This window comes from Brachionichthys hirsutus, unplaced genomic scaffold, assembly GCF_040956055.1.
Source record: "Brachionichthys hirsutus isolate HB-005 unplaced genomic scaffold, CSIRO-AGI_Bhir_v1 contig_1409, whole genome shotgun sequence".
In the NCBI taxonomy this organism is placed as follows: Eukaryota; Metazoa; Chordata; class Actinopteri; order Lophiiformes; family Brachionichthyidae; genus Brachionichthys; species Brachionichthys hirsutus.
In genome coordinates, this window is record NW_027180350.1 from 263,098 (window position 1) to 283,634 (window position 20,537).

The 20,537-nt window shown below is 40.4% G+C and overlaps 2 protein-coding genes across 3 annotated transcripts; one reads left to right on the forward strand and one right to left on the reverse strand.

The window, feature by feature from the left end:
* The first annotated feature begins 259 nt into the window (after nucleotides 1-259).
* Nucleotides 260-17,645, forward strand: LOC137913887 (DNA topoisomerase I, mitochondrial-like). Its single transcript, XM_068757508.1, has 19 exons — nucleotides 260-375; nucleotides 1,713-1,767; nucleotides 2,392-2,438; nucleotides 4,425-4,544; nucleotides 4,749-4,830; nucleotides 4,923-5,050; nucleotides 5,178-5,293; nucleotides 5,683-5,804; nucleotides 6,723-6,845; nucleotides 6,958-7,145; nucleotides 7,433-7,577; nucleotides 9,291-9,434; nucleotides 9,641-9,826; nucleotides 12,554-12,622; nucleotides 15,175-15,289; nucleotides 15,733-15,860; nucleotides 16,063-16,163; nucleotides 16,643-16,792; nucleotides 17,485-17,645. Exons 1-19 carry the CDS (start codon nucleotides 260-262, stop codon nucleotides 17,585-17,587), a joined length of 2,238 nt encoding a protein of 745 aa, XP_068613609.1. The 3' UTR covers nucleotides 17,588-17,645.
* A 171-nt stretch (nucleotides 17,646-17,816) lies between these two features.
* On the reverse strand, nucleotides 17,817-19,950 carry LOC137913896 (heat shock factor-binding protein 1-like). Of its 2 annotated transcripts, XR_011106398.1 has the most exons (5): nucleotides 19,832-19,950; nucleotides 19,064-19,130; nucleotides 18,710-18,836; nucleotides 18,499-18,578; nucleotides 17,817-18,377 (listed from the first exon to the last, which is right to left on the reverse strand). XR_011106398.1 is itself a non-coding variant. In XM_068757517.1 (4 exons), exons 1-3 carry the CDS (start codon nucleotides 19,874-19,876, stop codon nucleotides 18,715-18,717), a joined length of 234 nt encoding a protein of 77 aa, XP_068613618.1. In that variant the 5' UTR covers nucleotides 19,877-19,950; the 3' UTR covers nucleotides 17,817-18,578; nucleotides 18,710-18,714. The 2 variants fall into 2 exon arrangements, 1 of the variants encoding a protein (XP_068613618.1); XM_068757517.1 differs by having other exon boundaries at nucleotides 17,817-18,578.
* Between the last annotated feature and the right edge of the window lie 587 nt (nucleotides 19,951-20,537).

The following is a 20,537-nucleotide window of genomic DNA, read 5'->3' on the forward strand; positions in this document are numbered from 1 at the left end:
GTTGTTTTTTTTTAAAGCAAGAAAACGCGTAATAAGAAATAACTTATTTTCTGCTCTGCAACTTTCGTAGATTGTATTTGTCATGCTCCCGCTAGCTTAAAGATACCCGGTTAATTGGCTAACTTCAAAAGGCAAAGCGCTGCGTAGCAGGTTAACTACGTCTGCGAAGGGATTTATCTTTTGCATTTTAAAACCTCCCGCTTTTCAGCTCTCGTAAATATACTAGTTTCCAAACTGTGCTCTCCGGAGGTGTTTGTGAATGATGGGGAGAGAGGATGGAAAGTGTGGAGAGAAAACCAAAGTCAAGGCGACCAAGCTGAAAAAGCTGAGTGACGATGACAGCGCTGGTCCGGAGGGAGACTCTGCGAGGGACAGGTGAGAAAATGCTACATTTCAGACAGGTAGATAGATAGAAGAAGACAAAAAAGGCTTTAACTGACACGGTTTAGCTCGAAATAAATGATTCCACTAAGCGCTGTTATCAATGATGATCAGAAAATAGTCTTCTTATTGGATATGATTTTTCTCTTAATTTCTGCTAGAGTGCAGATTTCTAAAATAAGAAATGGCTGCAATCATTTGTGCAAGAAACGTGCACACATTTCACATCGTTGTGTACTTGCACTTGGGGTTTGGAAAGCACCAAGGTGAGGGCAATTATATATCAAAGCATGCACATTGAATATCAAAGAGATTATAAGAGACTCTTATTCTTTTTAACCTCTGTGAATCAGCATGTTAAATTTATCCATGCTCGAATATGTGATCGGCCAAAGATTGGAGGCTTTTTCTATGATGCTTAAAATGTAGTTGTATATTATCACATATCAGGCAAGTGACAATGTGCTAAATAAAGTTTATAATAAAACCTAAAGCCTCAACACAAGAAAGCGTATCATTGGGGAATTGTGTGCTTGTAGTTTGTGAGTTATCAAGCGTACTTGATTTTCCAAATTGGCAGGCCCACCTTTATCTTTCCTCAAGACTCCGCTGAGTTATATTTAACTGGCTGCATGATCACAGCTCCGTATTAGAGGTAGTTTCATGTCACTAGCTCCCTCCATTACTATTCCGTAACCAAATATGTAGCCCCTTACTTCTAATACATGCACTTCAGTTTCTGGGATTCAGGTAATGAACCAGACCTAATCATGCACAGCGGTGGAACATCATGCATTTTCTATGACTGCATTTCTTTTTTTCTTTTTTTTTTGATTGGCCAGTTATTATGTTTCATATTGGCAAAATGATGGAAGTGTCAAAGTGATCCAGATTTTATACGAGTAGCGTGATCCCTCTCAAGGTTTAGTAATCTCGGCTTCAAAATTGTGAATTTTAAATATAATTTTATATATATATATATATATCATCCGGCCTGTATGAGAGATGGATGAGCAACGTTAGAGTTGCTGCAAGGAATCCTCTGAGACTTTGTCTGATTGGTGCCATTTATAGCATATTATGACTAGAATGATGCAAACCAGGGAAATGCATAACTCTGAAATGGCCATAATATGTTCTCTCATAAATCCTATAGATAAATGTGTAGCTCAGAATGTCTCTCAGGGCCCACTTCAGTTGTGACACGGAGAAATGGAAAGCAGCATTCTCTGGTCACAAACAGTTATTTATCACAAATATTGCTTAACTAACCGACCCTTTCTTTTCCTCTTATGTTCTTTGCTGTCCCATCTTAACATTCCGGCGAGCAGCCTTGTGGCAACTGAGTCTACAGAGAAAACTAACGATGGAAAGTCTCATAAGAAGGTAAGCAACTCGTGTTCTTCTCCTTCCTGTATTGCATGGACTCAAATTAGAATAATAATGTCAATGCACGTGCACTGTCCTATTCAGCAGGGGAGGGATTGTGATCCATAACCATGGACTCGTATGGAATTGGCACGTCAAATACTAGGTGGAAAGTTCCAGCTCATGTTACCCATTGGCTCCATATCTGACAGCATGTGCAACTGGATGTCCTTGTAGTTGACCCGCATGCTGTTCCTGTAGGTAGTGTCAGGCTATATTTAGCTGTTCAAAAAGTTTGGGGTCACCCAGGTCAGTTTCATAGCTTCTCTAAGGAGCTAAACTGACTCCTGTGCAACATGAATGCACAGGATTTTCTACTCGTCCATTAGCCTTCTGACGCAATAAGCAAACACATTGTACCATCAGAACACTGGAGTGATGGTTGCTGCAAATGGGCCTCTATTGCTCCAAAAACCAGACATTTGCAGCTAGAATAGTCGTTTACCACATTAGCAATGTATAGAGGGTATTTCTGATTAGTTTAGTGTGAATACGTGTTTTCGTTGTATGCATGAGACGACATAAGTGTCACAGGCCAACTTTGTTTTATCCTGTCAAACTTAACGTATGTCTTCCCCTCAGCCCAAGATAAAAAAGACAGATAACTCGGAATCAGCCATCAGTCCCAGGTAGATGGATTCATAATTTCTAATAGGCTGTATCTTATTCATGGTAACAACAACAATAAGCTAACAAACTGCATGCTCCCTTTTTTTCTTTCATTCCCATTCCCAGTTTGTGTAAATCTCTCTCTTACACAAACTGCTGTGTTGTGTACTCTTCACTGAGGATAGAAATCTGTGGCTTGTCATGATGCTCAGCAGGGTGTAGCCAGCATGACAGATTCTGGTTGATTGCCTGCTGAGTCAAATCTGTTTCCCCAGCAGTGATTCTGCATATTTATCAATGGGTTGGACCCTAACCCAATTCAACAAGTGGCATTTCAAAAGGAGGTGTCATTCGGCAAAACTGTTTACTTAAATTCTGAATTTCGTTGATTCCTTTAGAGTTGTTATTTATTGGGTTGTAAGGTTGCCAGTAGAGTTTGTTTCCTGCAGGGTGTATAGTCGGGGAAGAAACATCAGCCTGTTGGAACAACAGACTTTAAATGCCACTGTGGTCAAACTACTTTTAGGATCGTTTTTATCGATTTTGCTCAGTGGTGCAGGATTTAAAAAATAATAAAACAAGCAAGACCATTTCTGCACACACACTCCCCACGATGAGCGTAGTTAAACAGCTTGATGACATCATACGCTGAACTTAGCAATGTGTGCTAAAAAGAGAATGGGGAGAACATTGGACAAAGGCTTTTCTCCTATTGTGCTTTCGTAATCTCCACACTGATGGATCAACCGCTCATGCCACCAGGGCAGCAAAGGCACTTCACGGGACTGAAAACCAAGCCGATAAATGAAGTGCACGGACTTGCACAATAACAGCTGTATGGGCACGTGTTTGCCTTATGGAATGCTCATATAATACAAGTTGCTTTGAATCCGTTCAGCTACATAAATGTAATTATAAAGTCATTGCCTCTAATGGAGGTTCAGGATATTGCTTGTGATGGCTTCAGGCTCGCAGGTAGGCTGCAGAGATTCTGCATTTACACAATCCAATTTCAAAGTTACTCTTGTCAGTATGTTGACTTCAATGAACAATGTCAAACAAGCTGGAATAAGACTTTAATTGGACCTTTGTGCAGTGCAAAGATGATTCTCTTTACTGTTTTAAAGTCCTTTAAATTCTTAGCTATAAATTGCAAACAGCATCTTAGTGCTGTGAGGATGCATGCAACTGCTAGTTTGAGTATGAAATAGTTTTTTCAACAATAGTTTTTATTTTTTCTATTTATTGAAGTCAAAGTATCTCTTATAATGAATATGGTCTCTTACATCTGAACTGGAACGTATGCCGCTTTCACAGCAAAGACGAGACGAAGTCACAGATCAAAGCTTGCTACTATACGACAGAAGCCTGAGCGTGTGCACAAGGTAGTTGTTACAGCAGCCAACTATCATGTAATTAGGAAGAAATGAGTCTGACAGTGATTTGCTAACTAAATGTTTCTGAATCTGGGCTATATCCAAACCCAGCAATTCCTCCCTCGCCGGGAAATCCAAGCTTCCGAGATTTTATGTTTTAATTGCTGTGATTATTTCATTATTACAGCGATGTGTAATTCGTATTTACTATATTCAGTGTAAATTCAATGTATTGTGGTCATTTTACCATTTGATTTTACCCATGGAGGGTAATTTTGTCCTAAATCTGTAGTCAATAATGTGACCGAGGATTGAAAGGCACCATTAAGCTTTAATTCTTAAAATCATCAGCTCAAGTTAGTTTTTTTTTTTCCTTTAAAGACACAACTGCTTATACAGTGGGATAAGATGGCGTGAAAAATAAAATTACGCTCATCCTTAAACTAAAGTTCACGGAGATGATAATTTTTCTTTGAGCTCATCTACAAAGCAGCGTATTCTGTATATTCAGAAATGTGAAAAGAATTGTTCCTGCATGAGACGACAGAGCAGACTGGAAACTGAAGGATGTCGGTAATGTTCATTCTGCTTGATGTTATGGACGGTGAGTACTCTCTGCTTTTAATTTAGTATGTCGGTGAAACGGGAGCCAATGGATAATGACTTTACTACAAAGAAGAAAGCGTTGAAAAGGAAGAGAGTCAAGGCGGAACACTTGGACAGTGTTTCCCTTCCTTCTGGCAAACCTGTGTAAGTCTGAACAGGGCTCTGTTTCTTGTATCAAAATAAACAGCTTTTATTTAGGTCTTTCATTTTACTAGAGCACAGTTCATAGTCCAAGTTCCTTTAGCATCCAAAATATGTGCTGTAATGTGTGTGATATGAGAATGTTAGCTGAGTGCTTTTGCCTTTCCATTTTATGTGACCTTTTTTCTGTCTGTCGAATACCTACAGCTCAAAGAAAAAAAAGAAGCAACGCATGCGGGATGAAGAAAGTGGTGAAGAAGCTGAAAAAAAGAAGTTGAAGACAGAAATGGTAAATATATATATATATATATATATTTTGTTCCCTGACTGCATGTTGGAAATGCAGTTCCAGTTTTGACTTTGCTGTTTTTCTTGGTACAGCCGGTAAAGAAAGAGGAGGGCGAGGACCCGATCTCCAAAAAGCCTAAGAGGACAAAGAAGGAGATTGAAGAGGCAAGACAGTTGAAGATCAAAAAGAAGGAGGAGGAGGAGCGGAGTCGCTGGAGATGGTCTGGAAATGTTGCTCTATTCATCTTGCATTGACCTGGACCCATCCCACAAACTACATGGGAAATGCAGAGCGCAGCGATTTTCACTTGTTCAAGCACATCTTTCTGTCATATTTCTTTCTGTCAGGTGGGAGGAAGAGAAGTATGAAGATGGTCTGAAATGGAAGTTCCTTGAACACAATGGCCCCTACTTTCCTCCTGTATACCAGCCTTTACCAGACAATGTGCACTTCTACTATGACGGTCGGTTGAAAGCAGAAATGGATGTGTTGGAAAGTGTGACTGACATGGGGACATTTCATTTTTCATGTTTTGCTTGGCCTGTCAGACAATTGAGTCAGAATTCTGCTTGCTCAAGTCAGTTCTCTTATTGCTGTGGATTTTTTTCCTTTTTAATGATGGTTATCAAATAACGACGGAAATTAATGCTAACGTTTCATATTGTTTACAACCTGCTGCAAAATCTGTAATATATCCTGTTTAGCTTTGGCCGCAATTTCCAAGGCCTTCCAAGAGAGAAGTCCAATTTCCAGGAACGTTTTAAATGTCTTTTTCCATCTGCTATTTTCACGTCGGTGCCTGATTGGCACCGCACGAGTGAAATGGTGGTGTTGGTTGTCCTTTTTGTGCAGGCAAGTCTGTGAAGCTGAGCCTCGCTGCGGAGGAGGTGGCGTTGTTTTTTGCCCAGATGTTGGATCATGAGTACACAACCAAAGCGGTGTTCCGGGAGAACTTCTATAAAGACTGGAGAAAGGTAAGGCGAGAAAAGACACCTGACACCTTGTTATTAAAATCAAGAAATGAATTAAATTGAATCTGACATATACATTGAAAATTGAAAATACAAATATTTGCATCATGCAAGAGTTTTGCCGGATTTCTGATGGAGTTGGATGCCCACTGTGGTTACATTTTTTATCTTCTTGTTACTTTGTCTTCAAGACTTGAACTGTTCATGCAGGAGAATCACGCAGTGTCAGAAACATTCGCTTGGTGTCATCCCAGCTGTGCATTGCTAGTGAGCGATATTCTGGCCTGGTGTGTCGGGATGTAGCGATGCACTAATCTCACGATACGATACACGATATTCAGCTCATGATACGATTCGATACGCTCGCATAATTTTCTGAAAGATTTTAAAGGGACGGTGATTTTGACATCTTGAGCGGGTTCCAGTGACTTGGATTGAATTATTTGAGCTGAAGGCATCAATTAAACAATAACGATAACATTGGAAAGCTGACAGTTGTGTCTTTATGATACGCTGTGGTTCCAATGTACTATTTATTCAATGTACTATTCAATGTCAGTGAATCAGAATCGTGTGGAAACACTTGTCTCAGACTTTGTTTAGTTGATTTGACACGCTGTGTTTAGTAGTAAACACGACTAAACACAATGTTTGGTAGTGTTTACTACTAAACTACTGCTTCTTGTAGTGCTCGATAGGAAGTGTCCACGTAAAACTGGAGCTTTTGATACTATGACCATTTTTTTCATTATAGATTAATTCATCAAATACATGTTTGGATGTAAATTTAATTAATTGCGCTATTCTAAAGTAGACTAATTGTTTTATACCAAAAGGAAATTCCGTTTTTTTATCAAGATGTAACTTTAGATTACCCGAAGCAGTGATCAGATTTCAGTACTGAATATTTTGTCTCTTTAGGAAATGACTCATGAAGAGAGGTCCCTCATTAAAGATCTTGACAAGTGTGACTTTGGAGAGATTCATGCTATGCACAAAGCCAAAGTGGAGGCCAGGAAAGCCATGAGCAAAGAGGAGAAACTGGTACGATTCAGGTTTCTTTTAATAAATTCAGTACACTGTACTCCTCTTCCTGCATCTGATGGTAAGTGTAGATCATTTAGGTCAGATTGTCTTGGTTTATTTTTTATTGTAGGCTTCGAAAGAGGCCAATCAGAAGATCATTGATGAATACGGCTACTGTCTGCTCGACCACCACAAAGAACGCATTGGCAACTTTAAAATCGAGCCTCCAGGCCTGTTCCGGGGTCGTGGTGAGCATCCCAAACAGGGCATGCTGAAGAAGAGGATCCAATCAGAAGAAGTTATCATCAACTGCAGCAAGTAAGAGCGGAGCAACGGGTCAAACTGCATGTACTGTCACGCTTTTTAAGGATTGTGCTACAAAGTGTGCCCATATTGATCACTGCACACGTGCATTAGCACAATTGTTGTTGTTTTTTAAGTTGTTTTTTCGGAACAGCAGAAATACGGTGCTTTAAAGTGGTACAGAATTATAGTTTTCCATCTCTGTTCACCACTCAACAAAAATATACCTTTGGTGTCTACATTTCTGTGTAGAAGCTTTTATTCCTGGAACAAACTTTTCATTGTTACTCTAATTCTGTTAGAGAGTCCCGCATTCCTGTGCCGCCTGCTGGTCACCGCTGGAAGGAGGTTCGCCATGACAACACTGTTACATGGCTGGCCAGCTGGACTGAGAACGTGCAGGGGTCCATTAAATACATCATGCTCAACGCAAACTCAAAACTCAAGGTCAGGAGAAAGAAATGCTCCGACATGTGTCAGTAACCGTCTCAGTGCTAGATTAACCCTTAAAACGCCTCTGGTGTTTGAAATCAGAGACTGCCTCTTTGTTCGATCTAGAAATGACGGAGGCAACATTTGGCCCTGAATGTGACGTCACTAAATGATTTCATCGTTGAACGAAACCCCCGTCGACTGACAACTTGGACGTCATTTTGTATGGTCAAAATTATGTTTTATTTGAATGCGTATAGGCGATGTTATATACTATGTACTATATACGTGCTCCCTACACTCCACAGCCAGTGCATTCCGCTCGTTTTAACAGCGATTCCTTTTCGCTAAACACTAAAATACTTTTAAATTTCAGAAAGTCCGTTGTAACTCTAAGTTAATGTTAAATGAGTACGTCGTTAAGTGAGGATCAGCTGTACTGCATTTTTTCATACTTAGTAGAGTTAAAGTACTTAAACACACAAACTGTGTGTGTTGAATATGAAATTCTGCGATATGGAACATTTAAACAGGGTAGTGTTGTTCCCGTGGCCTGCGGTATTGCTGGTTGCTTCTTCCTAGAGAAACCGTCTGTAGACTTTGGTCATGCCGGATTCAGTCTCGGAGCCGCCCCTACATTTACATTTAGCCAGCATTCCAACAAGAACCTGAATGCACCACCAATTAGGTGTTGCCATGGCATCTTTGAGCTCAACAAAATGTAAATTTGACTACAATGAGAGCTGCTATTTTGTTTAAATAGAGATATTTTTTTAATAGTTTGCGAGTTTTTGTACAGAAACTGCTTTTGGAAAACAAACACGCCTCCTTCCTTGTCATCTCCAATGGAAAACCGTCAGCATACGTCGTATTCAGGATATGCCATCTAAAAGTCAAGGTGTGTTTGTAAACAAGCGTTTCACTTTTTATTACTTTTGCCTGTAGTTGTTTTGCTCTGTAAGTAAAACACCATGGGCTTATACCGCTAATGAAAAGGGAAAAAAGTTCCTGCTTTCATTCATTTGTCTGACATGTGCTCAGTTTGCACTCCAAACAGGTTCGCAGTGGTAGCTGTTTCGGTTTGTCTTTCAATTATTTTTTTCTAAATCAGGAAAACTGCCATGTTGATTCCTCTAACAAAGGCACAAAACTCTGAGCCGCCAGCCAGATTCGTCTTTAAAGTTTGTGGTGTTCTGAATTTGACTTTAAACAGAACGTGTACTGTTGAACCGTTTTGTTGTTCTCACTACTGCTGAGTATTTGGGAAAGAGTTCTATAAAGCATATTGTGACTCCAGAGAAAGCCATACACAACTCATTCCAGAGAAACTCCACGAGGTGTAAACAAGGCATCGGTGCTCTCTCTGAAAGTTGTTAGTCATCAGTGAAATTCTCAAAAGTAAAGAAACTGATGGAATTGAATTTATTATAAATCTGTGCTTTCAAATTCAAAAATTCTTGTCAGGTATTTGTCGGAAATGTATGTTAAATTATCCAAATGGTTTTAATTACTTAACATTTGGATTTAATATTGTTGTTTTTTGAGATTGTGTGTGTGTGTGCGCAGGTGTGGAAGAAGTCATCATTTCGTGTTAAATGATGTTTTCATGTGAATATTTAACAGCATTTGTCCGTCCTGCTCTCCATCTCCCATTCTCACTTCTAACCTTCCTGCCCACCCATCTCCCCTCTTCCTCCTGCTTTCGGTCTCTTTCCTCAATGAATACAGGGAGAAAAAGACTTTGAGAAATATGAAGTTGCTCGGAAACTGAAGTCGTTTGTGGACAACATACGCGACGAGTACCTGCGAGACCTCAAGTCGAGACAGATGAGCACGAGGCAGCGAGCCGTGGCCCTCTACTTCATAGATAAGGTCTGATGTGGAGCCACTGGTCCAGGAAAAGATCTCAAGCTTCTAATCTGAGCAAAATCCCTTTGAATACAGCTTTGTGGTATTCGGTGTGGTGATCTGACACGTGCTTGTTTGTTCTGAGAATAGGAAGGATGGCGGTGAGAGTTCTTGTCGGAGTATTTGTGAGTTTTGAAGGGTATTTTTCTCGTGTCTTTTGACCCAATAAGCTGGCACTGAGAGCAGGTAATGAGAAGGAAGAGGGAGAGACAGCTGACACGGTGGGCTGCTGCTCACTACGCATCGAGCACATCACCCTGCACGAGCAGCTCGACTGCAGCGAGTGTGTGGTGGAGTTCGACTTCCTGGGGAAAGACTCCATTCGCTACTACAACAAGGTCCCCGTTATCAGGAAGGTAAAGGAATTGCATGAAAGCACATCTTCCTTCCCTCTTATTTATGCTTCTATGCATTTGCTGAGACCTGGAAATTATATTTAATAAAAGGTACATATGCCCATTTCTCAGTAAAGAGACCTTGACAAATGAAAAATGAGAAGCCAATTTCTACTGATTCCAAAACCCATATATTTCATCAAAATGAATCTAGTTTTGGGTTTTAGCAGAAGCTCCTACACAGAAGGTCACTCGCATACATCACCGTGCACAGAGCCCGAGGCAGAAAGGGAACGCAGAGATGTCCTGAAGACAAACTTGTAAATTTGATTCCTGTAGATGAGGTGGTTTAATTTAACTTGTCCGCCTGCTCCCGTCTGCTGCTCCCTCTTACATGCTGGTGAGTTCTTTATTCAAGCCACACCGGAATACTTTAAATATAATCTGATCAAACCTGCAGTACCTGGTTGTACAATAGAAAGACAATTCCGTTGCCCAGTATAAAAGGCTATTTAAGTAGCACAACTAAAATGTGTAATGGCTCAGTCAAGTCCGCTTTCCTGCCCTGCTGAGGTCCAAACTTAAAAAAAAGCCAGACAGAACGAAGAACTCCATTTAATTAACGTTATATATATATAAAAGCAGTAACTAATACCGTAAATGATTGATTTCTAAATATGGATAATAAATAAATTATTTCCAGTCCCCAAAAAAACCCACCCTAAAAGTAGAACTCGGTAAAGGGCACCTTTAGCCTGAAGTAAGCTTAACAAGCAAAAACTTCTTATCTTCAAGAAGAATTCAAATGTCACATCCAATCAAACGTTCAGCCTTTTCTGCTCGCAGTTGAAGCCTTTGGAGGAATTGAGTCAGTTTCTAAACAGACATGTTAATGTCTTATGAGCGGTTCATAGTTTCAGTAATCCTGACAGACGAGAATGGTGATTCACATTTGTCCTTGTAGTCAAACAAGGTCAAAGTGGAATCTCGGGTATCGTCTGTAACCAGGAGGAGGTAGCAACGCCACACCGCTCTTTCAATTTCCTCATTTTTTGGCAAACCGTCTTGACTTGAGATATTTTTGTACTCCAGAGACATTTTAATGACATTTTAAATTGCCCATAGTGATGAGATAAGGATAAAGCTGATAAGTTTCGACACTGGATTTGTCGTCACTGCGGGAGTAGAAATAGTGTTTTTCTGAGAGTTATGTATTATAAAGTAAGTATTGCAGCTACTGCCTTTTAGTTGTCAATTCATCTGCTACAATAAATGATTTATGTTATAATAAGCCGGTGACTCGATACAGGAAAATAAAACATGCCAAGAAACTTTTTTTGTTTGTTTAGTTGACATGCAATCTGTCAGATATCACATTTGTGTGTATGCGTATGTAAATTTCCAACCCCTTCTCTGGTGTCAAGCCCTGCTATCTTCTATTCCAGAAATGTTAGCACCTGACAGCCAAAGTGTTTTGTTTCTTGGCAGAACATATCATTATTCAAATGAGTGCATTCACATTAGCTGGAATTAATTAGTCCCTTGCATATTTTAGCATTGTCGCTTCCCAGGAAATCAGTGAGACTCACTGCTAAATATCACTTGGAATAAAATGGAAGGGAGGCAAGGAAGGAGCGTCCAGTTTTTATCTCTGGGTTGGGAATCATTTGAATTTAATACTTAGTCGTATATTCGGTTTGTATGTGGCCAATGTGTTGCCGCAAACGGAGGCCATAATGTACTGGCAGGGAGTAATTTCAACAATCTCAATGAAGTGGTGTGCCTTGATGTGGACTACTTTTATGTCCAAATTGAAATAAAAAGTTGCGTTATTTCTCAGCTGAAACGGGGAGCAGAGTAGCTACAAGGGTTAAACCATCCACATGAATGTCTTTGTCCCTTTTCCATCCGCAAATGCCCAGGAAGTTGCTAATCAGCACCCAACTGTACAACACTTTGTATTTAAAAATATAAAAAATAAACTTAGACATTTGGAACCCGAACCAGGATGTTGAATGACTGAACCAAATACCCTCCGAGTGTGGGGACATCTGCGGATGCTTAAACCCTTTGGGTTATTAAAGTTCAAACTGCTGATCATTTATTACTTTATTTTCGAGATTATTATTTCCATTTTGAACACAAACACACCACTAAGCCATTTAGGTGAGCTTTCTTTGTTACTGCTTCCGAGTCTGTAGGCAGATGCTGATTTACATTTTCATCTCCAAAGCACTTGTGCTTTACTTTTTTTCAGTTTCATTTTATTTGCCAACGGGAACGACATTGCCACACAAATCAACCAGTGAATATTTGAGTGGGTGTCATAAAGTACCACATCTGTTGCCGTTAATTGGTGTCTTGCATATTTTACTAGTTAATTGGGGGTACAGTGAAACCGTGGAAGCCGCCGAATTGCTTGAAATGTCAGATGCGATTGTGTAAGTGTTACTCTGGTTCTGCTTTGAGATGGAGTCATTGTCCACAAACAGCTACACACGCACAAACGGTGCCCACCACAGCTGCTTTAAAATGTTTTATTACAGGTGACAATGGTCTGCGAAATGACTGATCCAATGAATGAAATTTCTGCTCCATTTTAAAAGAAAAATACCCGTATTGTACCATTTCGACCTGCATATTTGGTAGTGATTGTTAGCTGGTTAGCTGCACTCCAGTTCGTAATATGCATATTTAAACATTATTTCTTGTCTTGTAATGAAACATAAAATCTGGCTATCTTTTTAGGTTTTTAAGAATCTTATGCTTTTCATGGAAAACAAGGAGCCTGGCGATGACCTCTTTGACCGCCTTAATGTGAGTTCCTCCCTAACTTGATGTCTTTGTTTCTTGTCTCCGTACTCGTTTGTTTGTCCGTCTGTCTTTTTCTTTTCTTTTTTTGTGAAGGGAAAATATAATGCACTATGAATATTTACTTTGTAAGAGAGTACCTGAAATTTTTTGCGGGTTTGTGTGATGGTCAAAGAAAAGGCAGAAAAAAGATTGTGAAATCACTTAACAATTACTTTTTTTTCATTCTTTTGAGAGACAGAGGGTGACAATAAAGAATAAGCAGGGACTAAATTGTATGGCGTGAAAGATGAGATTGAATGAGGATGAGTACATCGGTGTGGACAGATGAAAGGAGTAAAGGGTGCCAATGGAAGGTGAAGATAAGGAGAAGGATATTGGAAGTGGTAAGACTGAAAGCTAAAAAGGAGTATCAAAAGAGAGGGGGGATGGACGCCATCAGATAAAAGTGAAGCTGCACAAGTGGAAATTGAAAGTGAACATCCTGGGCAGATGAATTGCCACACATAAAAATCTGGTGTCGTCTCAACGCCTTTGTGTAGCTGCAGGCAGCAAAGCCACACAAAGTAGCAGATGCACGCTTAAGCCTGATATCCACCACAGGGAGACACGGGCTTTGCAAGATGCACTCAGACTTAACAGGACAAGAACATCGGAGTTTGACTTTTTATGACTCGTTCAAACTATTAAATAGTTTTAGCCAAGGAAGTCGTTTATGTTCAGACCCGCTCATTATCCAGGTTTCTTGCAGGCTGCAGTGTGTTGACTTTGGGCTAAGTGCTGCCATTGCTGAACGGAGACAGCAATGGATGTTGGGTATCCATTGGGTATGTGTGCAGCAGATGAGAAGGGTTTTGATGAACCGAATGGAAGAAATAGATTCCGATAGTAAACTGAGGACGCTTGGAGAGCCATCTCACGCATTATAAATACTGACAATTAGGAAAAGGAAGACTCAAGGTGGAGATGCTATGAAGAAGAGATGGAGCAACTGAAGGAAGGAATGTGGTGCCTCTGCTCGCTGCCCTCCGATGTAGCGGGAAATGTCAGGGTGGGTTTGAGGTGGAATGGTAATGGTTGCTGTGTGCAGGACTGATTGACACTCAGAAAGGCCAGGCCAGTGAGTGGAGGGGGGGAGGAGAAAGTGACAGCGGGTTCAGGTGGTGGGAGGAAAAAGTCAGGGGAGCAAGAAAAGCAGCTCTAAGGCCAAGATGAGGAGGAGAAAAATGGGTAAATGGACTGGAAACTGACGGAAGGAACGAGAGAGCGCAGTTATAAGCTACTCTGACTGAAAGGGAAATCAAACGAGTGGAGAGAGTTAAATATTTTAGTGACTAATAGCCATATTCAATTAACATCCTCTCTGCCTGGATAACATTATTAATTACCCCCCTCCCCCGATCACCACAAATGAAATGACGGTTGGAAAAGACGGTTTCATCTGTCCATCACCAAGTCATTTCATACACGCACATAGGAACGCACACGGCCATGTTTGCACTGTTAAATTCTCACGTTAACATTTTAAATATCAATATTGATCAGTGTTTCGGGGTCCTGCGTTTTGCCTTATCATCCAGCCTTTATAGCCCCGTGAGTCTGAAGGCACGTTGCTTCACGAGGTTTATCAGAACACTGAGGAATAATGGAGTTTAAGACTTCACACCTTAACCGTGACACTGAAAACTGAAGTCAGGCTGCCAGCAGTGAAACTGATTAAACTTGTGTTTATAAAGTCGAGAAATAAATAGCATGTTTGGCACGTACGGAAAAGAAATATGACAGAAAAACCAGATTTCACTCCCAATACTCCCTCAAGCATGATTTAAAAATGCACAAGTCAGCTCCCTGACGTTCACCTGCAGTAAGGCTATCTGGATCTGGCAGGTTGATCATCCCACCATCCGACACTAATTTGGAGTTGGTGCACTCTTCCCTGTGATGTTCATCGGACGACTTCTTTGGGTTCATCTGCATTACAGTTTCTGACCAAAACAGCCATTTGACTTAATCAAAACAGGCACTTCTCTCACCACGAGGAACTGTCGGCGTTCAGACGCACGGCACTCTTCGAATTGTTCTTACTTTTTCCTCCGTATTTACGATTATCGCCTATGTGTGTGCAGTAAGTGTTTGTGCTTGTTTACCTTTCATACCAATGGTTTTTCCTTTTTCATCTATGTTTATAAATTCGCAAGCATTTGACATGAGCTGATGGATGTCTAACTGGTGGTAATGACAGCTTTAGCTTGTTTTAATACCTGCCTGAAATGTCAGACGGGAATAGTACTTTGATCTTTATTAATCTACTTGCTCTAATGCATGATGATGATGATGATGATGATGATGATGATGATGATAAAGATAATGAAGGTAGAGCTGCTATGACTTTTTAAAGCCATTGTAGAGACCTTAAATAATTGACTATGCCACAGTGCCACCTAGTGGTTGAGTCGTGACGTGTCTTTTGCCAGAACGGAACATTTGTTTCGTACCATTGTGCTATAGATGTGGTGTTGGTCTGTCACTCTGTCTCATGGTCTCATTTCTTATTGCAGACAAGCATGCTGAACAAACACCTGAGTTCTCTCATGCCGGGTCTTTCTGCAAAGGTTTTCAGGACATATAACGCCTCCATCACGTTGCAGCAACAGCTCAAAGATCTCACAAACAGTAAGAATCATTGTGCATTGAATGGTCCATCATCATATGAATTACTTTTTAAAGGGTGGGCTTGCATGAAGTTTGAATAATGACTGACACCATGTATGATGTCATTTTCATTTTCGAGTACAAAAGTTGAAGGATAAAATCAAATCAATGTCCTATTGGCTTCCTCTGACAGAGTTCAGCGATCGAAGCATCACACTGTTATTTCTTGATTACCACTGTGGGCCGATCTTCAGGTTGACGTGTGGCTATATTGTACTGATTACTTGGACCCCAGGAAGAATAAATGAGACTAGTGGGAATTTGAATAAATAAAGTGAGTGCAAGTGGGTGTGCAATAACGGTAGCATATGTCATCTTTTAAATATGTTTCAGAACTCGAGTAAGTGTTCTCAGTGGGCTTTGCCTGTTTAAATACAATTTACTCTTTTATCATTCCTCTCAAGATTCAGACAGTGTGGCAGAGAAGCTGCTGTCCTACAACAGAGCTAACAGGGCTGTTGCTATTTTGTGTAACCACCAGCGTGCACCGCCCAAGACCTTTGATCAGTCTATGGCTAACCTTCAAGCTAAGGTGAGAGCTTGTTGACCACTCTTCGCACACAGTAATTCATGTTGACATTCTCCTCAAAGTGCATTAGCAGGGGTAATAATGTGTTGCAGAAATGCTGCGCTGAAAGAACACCAGAACAGATGTCAAAAGACAGTCATTTTTTTTTCTAACCTTTTTCTGTCAGTGACATTTTTAAGCTAACGGCTTCACGTTCTCAATCCAGATTGACGCTCGAAAGGAACAGCTGGCGCTTGCAAAGACGGAGCTGAAACAGGCCAAGAAGGAGGCCAAGACCAAAGGAGGCTCAGACCCCAAGCTGCAGGCGTATGTGTTATAATAGAAATGGGAGAAAAGTGATAAATAAATACATGCACCCCTCCAGCGGAAGCTAAATCAGAAGCTATGCACATACACTACTAGAAAGGTACCTTGCAGGTTCAAAGGTCTCCAGAGACAACTACCTCACTGTAATTCATGAGCTACGTGATCTTCAATGCAACATCACAGAAGCTGTGGTGGAAACCCTGCTTTTAACTTAGCAATGACTTTTGTCTTTCTGCATAAAGGTAATTGCACTCACACTGATATTTGCACATTTACTGGGAAAATTCTGGCTTTAAATTCGTGTTTTAAAATGTTTGTCTACTGCATGTTTAGAATCAAAAATCAGTATATATTATGGTTGAGAGAGAAGACTTTGGTCTGCTGAACATCACATCATATTTGCCAATTAACGTCCAAGCCTTTTGATGATATGATTAATCAGAAGACCCTCACCTGACCTTGTCTATATTTTCTATCAGGCTGGTGGAGCGGAAGAAAACGGCGGTCAAACGCTGTGAGGAGCAGTTGCTGAAGATGGAGGTCCAGGCGACTGACAGGGAGGAAAATAAACAGATTGCTCTGGGTACCTCCAAGCTCAACTACCTGGACCCTCGCATTAGCGTGGCTTGGTGAGTGTTCCATGCTAATCATCTCTCAGGGCTTGATGAAAACACTCTGCCAGCATTCATGCATTAGCATGCCCGTAAAGAGCAATGTGACCTGTGTCAACACAAAGAGGAGCCGTCGGGTCAGCTGATTAGTTCCAGCGTTGTGATGGCGGATGTCACTTCCAATGTAAATCGTGTAACGTGAGTTTAGCAGATCTGTTCTACAACCTGGAGAATGTTTCTGGAAAAAAAGATCCCTTTTATAAGAACCCAAAATGGACAGCAGTACTGTATTCATACTCTAAGTTCAATGAGTAATTGCACAGATCAAATCACTCACACTGTGTTTTTATGACCATTTAATCAGGTGTGAGGAATATTTGTTGAATATTTTGTACAAACAGGAAGCTGGCTAACAATAATGCCAAACACAAACACACTGTATAAAATGTATCTACTTTAATATCATTTTTCCAGTGAAATATAAAATTCAATTTAGTGTGAAAATGTTGTGAGCTTTTTGAGCATTAACACTTGCATAATGCCCGTTCCTGTTCCGATTAGGCATTTCTGACTGTTTGCTTTCGAGTAGGACTATAAAGATAGCTGATGTCTGACCGCTTCCAAGACGAGAGGATTTTTGAATATTAAATGTTGAGTAACATTGGGTATTTATTTACATTGTATACTTAAGATTTCCCCCATGTGTTCAGGTGTAAAAGCATGGATGTACCTGTGGAAAAAATCTACAATAAGAGCCAAAGGGACAAGTTTGCCTGGGCCATCGACATGACTGAGGATGACTTTGAGTTCTAACTTCACAATTCAGAGCCTCAGAATTAATGCTAAAGACACCGATCATTCACTTGTTCATAAATGCAACACATTAATGCCTTCATATGTTCAGGGCATGTTGATTATATACCTGAGATTCAAACATGGTGGATAGTTTACTGCTGTTTATTTCTGAATGATGCTTTTGTCACTTAAATTTGAAGATCGGTTGTATGCAACTTTTGTTTCAATTAATTCAAATAAAGGTTCCTGCCATTCATGGAAGATGAAAATATGTGGTACCAGTTTGTCTGAATGCTACGGGACTCGGGAGTAGGTATAGTTTCAAATGTATATAATTTCATTTACACTAAATATCAGTTGATCATTGACCAGTATAGGATATTTTTAATTTAGACCAAAAACATGCGACACAGATTCCTGCTAACTATAATTGACAGCTCTAGCTTGGAAAAAACAATACAGAAACACAATCAGCACGTCAGAGTTAAATATATATATTTTTAAATCTGCTTTCCTTCTTGCCTGCTATTTATAATTTCACACACGACAAACTACATTGTATTAAATTTCTTTAATAGAAGAGAATTGGAATGCGTCCCAAAGTTTGGTCGTGACACTGCAGGGCTCAGACGTGCACTGCCCATTTCTCATGCTGGTAAGGATGGAGGTTCTACGGGCCTGTTGGCCTGCAGGTTGCACTTCTCAGCATAGGCCAGGGCATCGCCGTCCTCAAAGCATCCCTCAAGATGGAGGGGAAAGCCTCCAGGTCGGCTCACGAATTCCAGAAGGTGCCTTCCGGTTTCAGGTGCTGACGGGCACATAACACTAGTCTAGCTTACAAATAACACTCAACTCTTCAAGCCATTACAGAAAGGTAACCGTCTATCACGATATTCAATATATAAAAAGCATTTCACACGACATCACACCAAATCGAGGTTGAGTAATTCAGTGGAACGTCCTCTGCTCCTGGATGTAGGACTGGCTTTGCATCATGTGACTTTGGAATCTGCAGGACAGACAAAACAAATGGGCTAGTATGTCAAACTATTTAAACCCACATTTGCAAACTTAACTGTTGATTTAAAAAAAATATTCTGTGTTAAATCATTTTAAGCTAAACGCTGTGTGTGCGCTTACCTTCATTATGAGCCTTGACCCTCTTTAGCTTTTTCCTGTGTTGCGTCAATCTCTTCAACACCAGCCTGGGTCATCAGGTCAGCAATGTTCTTCTCCAAGTCATCAATGCGTGTGCTCATCTCATCGAGTGGAAGAAAGGAGTCAACGAACATAATTACCATAACTTGACTGTTTTTCTTAAACGGGTGAAGTCATTCGGGTCAGGCGCCGACCGTTTTGAGGTCAATTACAAGAAATTGTAGAGGATGTGAAACAAAATAATCACAGCTCAGACATTAATTACTGGATTAGTTTAAAACTACATCATTTCATGCATAAAACTGACTCCTGACATTTTTAACTTGGTTAGGATATTCCTGCCAATGATCTGGTCTGACATGGTCTGGAACTTGTCCTGCATCTGCTGCAGCAGAGTCTGAACCTGAAACAAAAAACCAAACACGGTACTATTAACAGCGACATGAATCCAATGGACAATGAGGATGGCAGCCACACTTCAACTTTACCAGTTTAATATGCAGATGAGAAAAGGTGACTTCCTTTAATAACACGGTCAGTCGGTTAATGACATGACATATATTTTTGTGTTAAGAGTGAGCGCATACCCAACAACGCATGAATGAGTGCATACTACTACTAACAAAGGGAGAAAATAGCATGGATCAGACTACCAATAGCAGGGTGTTTGAAGCATAACATTCTCCACGCTCGTCTCCATGACATCACCTCAGCTGTATTTTAAATTGAATAAATACACGCAAAAGAGACATTAGAATTGCTGTTAGAGTAAGCAACTCTACATACTCAAATCATTCACGCAGCACAATCGATGTAATGTTATGATGGTTGCAATTCGGTGATGTTGACAAGACCATCCCACCATTACATAACATGCTGTAGATTCACACAAATGTCACGACGTTTTGGCTCGAGTAACCACAGCAAACACATTCATCTATTTTATTCTACAAGCAAAGTGAAAAATTGAATAATACCGATGTGATATACCGCGGGTTAGCTAACCATTGCGTGCTAGCGTTAGCTTGCCCATCCTTGTACAAGTGATGTCTTGCTAGGCTTCTAGCTAGCTAATACTAGCTTGCCCGCTCGATCTCCACTCACCACGTTGGTAAGGTCCTGCACCGATTTGGGGTCCGTCTCAGCCATTTGGTGATGTAAATGATTATCAGTGCCTGAACGGAAGTACAATTCACACAACTGTTCCCTCACGACACTGGAATCGGATTTGTAAATATCCCAGCACCGCTAGCGCCACCAAACTCACGGCTACGGTCCCAAAACAGTCAGAGTCTCGCGAGAGCCGCGGTGCTACGACGTGAGGATGGGGGCGTGTATATCATGGTAGCAGTCGTTAATTATGTTCTCAATTAAAACGTAATTATTCGTTGCACTCCTCATTGCATTGCATTTCGCAAAAAAAGGCAGTCAGATTAATTAATTATGCAGAGTATTATGCCCCAACACACCCACTGTTTATTCAGCTAAATATATTAAAATTAAACGACTTAGTCGATCTCAACACAGCTGTGGTTATGTTCAGGGTTCACAATAACAATCTTCCAGACTGTATCCAGAAAAGGTTCAATCACAGAGAGACCGGTTATAATTTGAGAGGAACTCACAAATATCAAAAAAGAGAAGCTAGAACAAACACTAAATGCAGATCCATCTCAATTAGAGGAGTACATTTATGGAATAGCCTGGATGGCACATTAAAGAACTCGACAACAGTACAATCATTTAAGAAAAGGTTTAAATCCAATGTAATTAGGGGTTATGCAACGCTAAACATCTAAACTCTGTCTGT

What these genes read in the sequence shown, in the direction of transcription:
- LOC137913887 (XM_068757508.1), top strand. Translation starts at nt 260, where the DNA reads ATGATGGGGAGAGAGGATGGAAAGTGTGGAGAGAAAACCAAAGTCAAG. An exon ending in ACGCAAACTCAAAACTCAAG is followed by an intron (nt 7,578 to 9,290) that starts GTCAGGAGAAAG and finishes CAATGAATACAG; the next exon opens with GGAGAAAAAGACTTTGAGAA. An exon ending in CCCTCTACTTCATAGATAAG is followed by an intron (nt 9,435 to 9,640) that starts GTCTGATGTGGA and finishes TGACCCAATAAG; the next exon opens with CTGGCACTGAGAGCAGGTAA.
- LOC137913896 (XM_068757517.1), bottom strand. Translation starts at nt 19,876, where the DNA reads ATGGCTGAGACGGACCCCAAATCGGTGCAGGACCTTACCAACGTG. An exon ending in TGCAGGACCTTACCAACGTG is followed by an intron (nt 19,131 to 19,831) that starts GTGAGTGGAGAT and finishes TTTTTGTTTCAG; the next exon opens with GTTCAGACTCTGCTGCAGCA. An exon ending in AGACCAGATCATTGGCAGGA is followed by an intron (nt 18,837 to 19,063) that starts ATATCCTAACCA and finishes CCTTTCTTCCAC; the next exon opens with TCGATGAGATGAGCACACGC.